Source organism: Benincasa hispida, chromosome 9 (genome assembly GCF_009727055.1).
Source record: "Benincasa hispida cultivar B227 chromosome 9, ASM972705v1, whole genome shotgun sequence".
NCBI lineage: Eukaryota > Viridiplantae > Streptophyta > Magnoliopsida > Cucurbitales > Cucurbitaceae > Benincasa > Benincasa hispida.
Window position 1 is genome coordinate 64,030,628 of NC_052357.1, and position 7,446 is coordinate 64,038,073.

At 33.0% G+C, this 7,446-nt stretch overlaps 1 protein-coding gene and 1 long non-coding RNA gene across 6 annotated transcripts in view; one reads left to right on the forward strand and one right to left on the reverse strand.

The window, feature by feature from the left end:
* Nucleotides 1-2,193, reverse strand: part of LOC120085832 — a 43,674-nt gene extending 41,481 nt beyond the window's left edge. The window contains exons 1-4 of one of the 2 annotated variants that reach the window (XM_039042042.1): nucleotides 1,044-2,193; nucleotides 690-834; nucleotides 275-553; nucleotides 15-182 (exon numbers count right to left, since the gene is read on the reverse strand). In XM_039042042.1, coding sequence (XP_038897970.1) covers nucleotides 15-182; nucleotides 275-553; nucleotides 690-834; nucleotides 1,044-1,981 — 1,530 coding nt within the window. In that variant the 5' untranslated portion in view covers nucleotides 1,982-2,193. Of the gene's footprint in view, nucleotides 1-14; nucleotides 183-274; nucleotides 554-622; nucleotides 835-1,043 lie in introns of those variants that run through there. The other variant, XM_039042043.1, reaches the window with a different exon arrangement.
* A 2,074-nt stretch (nucleotides 2,194-4,267) lies between these two features.
* On the forward strand, nucleotides 4,268-6,692 carry LOC120086528. Of its 4 annotated transcripts, none has more exons than XR_005484240.1 (7): nucleotides 4,268-4,383; nucleotides 4,537-4,719; nucleotides 4,846-4,956; nucleotides 5,279-5,365; nucleotides 5,587-6,214; nucleotides 6,302-6,374; nucleotides 6,511-6,692. It is a non-coding gene; the product is annotated as an uncharacterized LOC120086528 (long non-coding RNA). The 4 variants fall into 4 exon arrangements; XR_005484242.1 differs by lacking the exon at nucleotides 4,268-4,383 and adding an exon at nucleotides 5,440-5,492 and having other exon boundaries at nucleotides 4,417-4,719; XR_005484241.1 differs by lacking the exon at nucleotides 4,268-4,383 and adding an exon at nucleotides 5,455-5,492 and having other exon boundaries at nucleotides 4,417-4,719.
* Nucleotides 6,693-7,446: the final 754 nt, after the last annotated feature.

The following is a 7,446-nucleotide window of genomic DNA, read 5'->3' on the forward strand; positions in this document are numbered from 1 at the left end:
GGAAGAAAACTCACATCTTCTGACTGACATTTAACCTCAGAGGATGTATCATGCAGTAATTCAGGTGACTTGCTAATCCACAGTAGTTGCATCAACTCCCTTCGTTCTTTTAGTTGACCCGACAATAAATCCCAACCCATTGCAGCTACCAAAGGCCGAAGGCGAGGACACAATAAGAGTACCTAAGAAAGAAAAGTTTCCTAAACCAAGTAAGATCCAAAGACAATGAGTTAAAGGCTTTTGAATTCCATTAGAAGCAAACCGAGGCACGAACATTGTTAGCTTCTTGAAGCTCTGTCCTCTTCACTGCAGACAGAGCAGCATCCATTATACATTCCAGCACATGCGATCCAGAAACACGAGCATAATGGTACAAGTCACTCATGCACGAAAAGATTGCCTTTGTTAGGTATGCCGTCTTCTCATCCAAGTTAATTTCAGGTTTTAATTCCGTGACATAAATTAGAAATCGTTGTATTGGGAGTGGAATTTGATTGTTATCAAGCACTCTGTGTATCTCAATCTCTTCAGCTAGCACCTCATCTTGAATAATCTGTGACAAAAAAACATTTATTCTACCTGTCACCTTAAATACAGTGCCTTGCTAAAAATATTGTTGTACCATTTAGAGCTTTCCTGGTTGGGAAAGATAAAGGGCTCATATGCAAGTGAGTGCGCGCACAAATTACTTGTATCATTTCTACGATGTGTCTGGAATTTGATGAAAGTGCTTCTTCATAAACTGAAAGCAATCTTCCTCGCATAACCTCGTAGTCACCTTCATATGCCTTCTTTTGCGCCAAAATCATCTTCAGGAGGTCTTGGAAAACCTTGCTATATATGAGTTGAATAAACATGCGGATAAATACCCACAAGCAACAAAAAAAAAAGCATGAAAAAAACTATTGACAGCAAAGGAAAAACAAAATGGGACAACGAACAATTCAATTGAAAAACGAAATACCAGAAACCTGCTATTATGGTATTTGTTTATCTCTTTTACTTTAGAAACTAAGTTAAGAATCAGACTTAGTTCGACATACCGGTATTCCTCTTCGTCCACCCCGCGCTCAACATGCAGAAAACGAATACGAGAAACTGCACCATTTACATCCTCGTTCTTCAAGCACTCTTTCAAATGGTTCAAATGTGTTTTCTGAACGCACCTTTGTATTGAAGCAAAACACTTGACATCTTCCTCCTCGTTCAACGCCAGTATTCCATCGTTGTTGCTCCGCACTGTTATTGCCAAACTCGGGCCATAACACTCGGAACTCCCGATCTGTCTCTGTATATTCGAACACAAGGCATCAAAAGCATCTGCATGTTCACCAATTACTCTACTCAGACACGTTAATTCTTCTTCATCAACCGACCCCAACGTCGCCGGCCTAGCTTCACTTTGCTTATCGTCAACTTCAGCATTGGCGCCTTCTACCTTCAACCTTTTCACTCCCAATTCCAATACCTTATCCAGAACCTGTACACAAACACCCATTTCCACCGGCACATCCTTCACCTTTCCCTCTTCAACACCCAACAAATCACCCCGTTCCCCGACAGTCTCGATTGCGGTCGAAACTTCTTCTTCTTCTTCTCCCTCTTTGTTTACGCTCTCCAATTCGAGCTTCTTCCTCGCACTTCCCACTATACGGTCGATCAAATTCTGGACTAATAACAAAAATTCCGCTCGTAACCGCAGTGTTTCGTGGTCGAAACCCCATAACGATGAAGCGTTATCAAATTGAATCAACTCAAGAGTCGTTAAGTACGTTAACAAAGACGGTGATGAACAAGAGGGCGACCAAGTGACATTGTCGAATCGCCCAGATCGAGAAACGATCGTCTGCAGTATAGAAAGAGCAAATTCTGGATTCCTAACTCTAAGAGCAACGATTATGGCACGGAGAGGCTCGAACTGAGCAAGATAGAGATGATTTGCAGCCAATCGTGACAAAATTTCAGTTTCTTTGTCCTCCATAGCTTAAATCCAGCAAAAACCCAGTCGCATAATGTTGAATCCGAGTAAAATTCGTCGAGAAAATTGGCTTGACGAATTGGGAAACATTAACAGAAAACGAGAAATTGAATTGGATGAATATATAAGTCGCGTGAAGAGGAAAATGGCGATGTCTATGGAGGTGGGACTGTTTGATTCTCGGGAAAGTGAAGCGGAAGAATGAGGAGAAAGTTGCATCGGCTAAATGGCTGTGAACGGTGGAAAGGGTAAAAAGGGAAAAAGGGCGTTGGCGCTGCTACAAGCGCCAATTATCGCGGCGCGCTAGTGGCTGTGGCGCCCGGCCTGGCGCGCTTTTGTTTGGTTTTTCGTAGAAAAAAAAGTTTTCAAAAAATAGAAAAATAATATTTACATAAAATAACAAAATTTAATATGAGTAATAGAGGTTGATAAAAGTTTATCGATAACAGATATGCATCACCGACCGATAAAAGTCTATTGATATCTATAAATTTTTTTATTATTTTTATAAATAGTTTGATATTTTTATATAGATACAAATTTTCAAAAAAAATCTTATTTGAGTGTTTAAATTTTTGTTCAATTTTCTTTTTGTTAGCTGATAATTTTTCTAAGATATTTGGTTAGGATTTTTTTATTTATTTTTCCAATTAAACCTAACTAAGCTATTTAATGTGTTGTACATTTATTCAAAAGTTGTTTGTATCCCAGATGTAGAGTAGGAAGTTGAGCTTTTTTTTTTCAATAGTATATGTAGTAAAAGAAAAGTTATTAAAATTATAGTTTTGAAACATATCTAAGGTCTGGAGATTTACAAATGTAATTTTTAAATTGAGTTTACCTCAATGATAATTGGTATGGTTTTTTTTTTAAAAGTCAAATATTCTATCCTCAATTATGTCATTATTGTACTAAAAAAAATGCGATTTTTTAAAATTTATGGTAACATGTGAAACTACGTTCTATTATTTTTTTCACGATATCGTGAATTGCATAAATTTTCTTTATGTCAAGCTTGAAACATCAATAGGTGAATACAAAATTTTTATACTTCAAAACCAATAAACAGCTTCTTAATGTTGATGACGCGTAAATAAAATGACAAACAGAAATGTAATATTTTATCTATTAATTTAGATTTTTAAAGTGTATACAATTTCAATACAAAATCGATCAAGTATTTAAAATTAAATACACGACAATTGAAGTTTACAGCCAACGATACATACATAAACTTACATTTTATAAAAATAAGTTTACAATATAGTAAACTAAAGTTTATATTTAATAATTAGCCAGACTCAATGATTCAAATTCTCAGAACAATCTCGTAATTAAAAAATTAATAGTCAAATAAATTAATGACTGTCTAAAAATAAAAAGAAAAAAATTAAAGACATATTTCACACAAAATTTGAAATTTAAGTGTCGTTCGCCAATATTGTACTTCATGATTTTACATTTCATTATTGAATGAACGAGGTACTCATTATTTCATTTTATTATTCCACAACATTTATAAACATTTAAAAATTTGTGTAAACAAATTTAGAAACAAAGAAGTCGATTTTATCGATTCCATTATTTATTTACATTTTTTCAAAAAACATACATTAAAGTGTTATTTTATCATTTGTATGACTTATTAAGCATAACAAATATCTAGCACATAAATATAACACGTGCTTTTTTATATTTAGTTTTTTTTATTAAAAAAATCATTGAGATCTTCATGGTTTACTAAATTATTTAAGAAATACTTGGTATGCATTTCTAAGTGTTTAAAATAAGCATTTAAAAAAATTTGAGTGTAGACAACTACTAAAAAATAAATGTATTTTTTATAATTTTTATCAAAAGTGTTTAAATAAAAAATGAGTTTTTCTATAAAAAAAAATATTTTTTTTTATCAAGTCAATCCAAAAGGGCCATTAGAGAGAAATGATTTAATCTTTGGTGATCATCTTCACAAAATTTAATTAGTCTAAGCTTGTAAAAATTAATCTAAATACAAAAGAAAAAAAACTAAATTTGATACTGTTAGATAATATATAATTAAATTTACCTTCACTCATAAATTTAAGTTTTTAGGTCAATTGGTAATTTAAAATGGTATCAGATGATCCAAAAAAGTCATGTGTTCAAGTCACTAAAAAAAGATTAAACTCGTAATTATATCTAATTTTTTTACCAAGCTCCCGAAAGCAAAGGAGGAAAAAAAACTTTTTTTTTACCGCATTATATATGCAATATAAGAAATTTTAACCTAAATGGAAACAAGCCGGTAAAATTGGATAACAAATTGAGAAAGGGCCAAAAAAAAAAGATTTGGGTAAATTTTTTTGTTCCGCCGTATCAATCATTCATTCGGCATCACTTTCCCGATAATCAAACTGCTCCCAAGGGTAATTTATTTTATTTTTTGGCGGGTAAAGTTCATAAAAAAAAATTATATGAAATTTCAGGCGGATCTGATTTTTACTCTTTCTTTTTTTCGGATCAGTAGAAGTAGAACTTACCAAGTTTTTGCATATGTAAAAAAATTATATTTCTCTTAGAATCACTGTCATGGTCGTCGGTCACTGGCGGTGACGACGTTCACAGGAGAGGATGAGTGGTTGGCAAAAGAAGAGAATGTCGATGATTCAGTGGCGTCGATCGATTTAGACATAAATTTTGAAACCGAGGTTTCGAAGTTACGAGGTCAATGGGAGTTGGCATCGGTTTTGAACTTCTTGAATGTGAGTTTGTTTTTCGTTTACACCATCTATATATTGGATTGAAATTTCATTTAGAATGTGTGTTAGATATTGTATTGGTGGTGGATTGAAAATTTTTATTGATTTATTTGTTCTTTTGTCATGGAGATTTTCGAGCCAGTAATTGGGAAAAGCTTGAAGATATTGGCGGAAGTGATTGAAAAGGGTTTAATAGAGCCTGAGAGTTCATTAGCTGAACTCCACATTGCACTTTTGAAGGTTAAAGATTTTTATTCCTTCATTTATTTGAATGTACTTGCTCATCAATTTTCATCACTTAATGGTTGTTTGTGCGTGTGTATGTGTTACGAGTCGATAATTGAACGCACCTTTGTTTTTATTGGCCTCATTTGTATTTGTTTTTTGAAGTTGTAAATAAAAGTTTAAAGGACACAAATGTAAATAGCATTTGTTTACTTCGTTGTTATATTCAATGCCCAGTTATCACTTAGATGTGAAAATCCATCTGTTGTGATGCTTTCTATATAGTTTGTGGGATTATAGAGCCTTTTATTTACTGATGTGTTGTTTATGTTAACAGGGCATATCACTTGTAAGTAAAATGTTAAATGGTTCTAATACATGGGTGATTATACTTAATAAGAAGCTTGTCCCATGGTGGCCTTGGGTAAGTTACAGTTCATAGGTCATGCTTGGTTTAGTCTTATGTTTTCACCGATGTCAGTAGCATAAGAAAAGCAGGTGTATAAATTTCAGGTTGTTGAAGGGGAGATCCTAATAAAGGCTTTTAAAGGGTGGTTATAATAGTTACAAATTATGTGCATAACATATCTATAGTAGTTTGAAAATTTATTGATTATTTATTTGTTCCATTTTTCTTTTCTACAGAGAGGAGATATCAAATTACAAGAAACTTGATCCTACAAGACACTTGCTGCTTCAAGCTCTATGTGAAATTCGAGCAGATGGACTACTTTGCATCTTTCTTCAGTTTCACTGCATACTTTATGACCCTTCATTATTCTTATTACCATCATGTTTCAGATCTTCGATTAACATTATCTAATTTTATTTGGTCCATGTTTCTTATTAAATGAATTTGAGTGAACTATTTTGGATTTTTTTTCCTAATAAAAGATTTTGTTCCGTAGATTTTTATGGCCCTTATGTTTTTCTCTTTATTCATCTAACACATGTCATAATATTTCACACTAAGAGGTCTTTATCAACCAAAAAGATAGATTTGGTGGAGATGGAAATATAATTTCTTATCGGTAATTTCTTGAAGTTAGTTGTCTACATCAAATTTCTGAAATCTGATTATCAATTGTATTGGTAATTCTTACTGTGATTTTAGGTATGATGGGAATCCATTTGTTGGTTATAGACTATAAGGGAAGTTATCAAATGTGATACAAAGATAAAAGGTAATCAGAAGGGAAGTATGGCCCTTCCAATGTTTAGCACTCAATGGGAAACAATGGCTACAAATCTCGAGGAATTTCATAAAGTTAAAGTATGTTGGCAGTCCCTTTTGTTTCCGAATTGAGTTAATTTAAAAGGGACTTAGAAATCGTAATGACTTCTTTCCTGTTAATGGTAGGACAACTTTTTATGCAGAAAAATCACCTGTGAAGTTGCTGTTGGAAGGAAAATTGAATCTGATGCCATTCAAGGTTATTGTTGCCAAATCATCATGGTTTTGGGTTTTATTATTATGTATTGTATTGCCAATTTGCTAGTACTATGTAAAAGTCGTAGATTGATATTCTGATTGGAGATCAACTAGGTGTGCTTTTGTTGTTTTTTTAGTGGATATAAAGCTTCTGCTTTGTATGCTGCAAAAGAAGGAGAAGTCATTGAAACGCAAGCATAGGGAGGACAAGCTCTTGAATGACTTTAACAAGTCCTGTATAATTGGAGTTACACGCACTTGTTACATTCATGCACCCGTGAACTATACATTCGATGTAGAATAAAGTTCCCTTTACTTTTCTCCTGGTTATTTAAACTAACTGCTTTTGAAATCTTCAGACATTTCTAGTAACCAATATACTGTTGTTGTCACTCTTTTGTCTTAGTTGCGGTAATAGTACAATGAACAGGTTTGGCATGTTGGAACTATTCCTACGTCATATTTAGTGATTAGAGTCGGAGTTAGGAGAATATTTTTGTCCCCTATATTGTATGTAGGTCAAGATGATTGAGTTGGAGTTGAATTATAATTTTGTTCTACTAATCTCTCTTGATATTTGATCAACATTCTGGCCTTTGTTGATGGATTTACATTATTTGGGATTGAATTTTTGCTGAAATTTGATCCACTTGCATATCTCAATGTTATATTCTTGAATCTTGACCACCTCCCAATAAAGTGTTGATTTGTGGAATGTTGTGCAGAGAAGTACAATTGAGCAATAGATCCATATGGCTATCTAGGTGAACATTTTTCTTCTATCTCGCTCTTTTTTTCTCATAAACTAAAGGAAGAAAGAAAACATATTGCTTTGTTTGTAGATTTAGTGCCTTTTACAATTATTTTATAACCAAAGAATGTGCTGATTATGTTATGTAATTCTAAGGAATAAGACACTACTACAGTATCATAATGATAATAATAATAAGTAAACTAATAAAACACTAGGTTTTTGGTGATTTTGTAACAATATCATTGTGAAGTTTCATGGTCATTTTTTCTGGTATAGTAGTGTAGTTTTGATAGTTTGAAGAAACATAATTTATAATTCC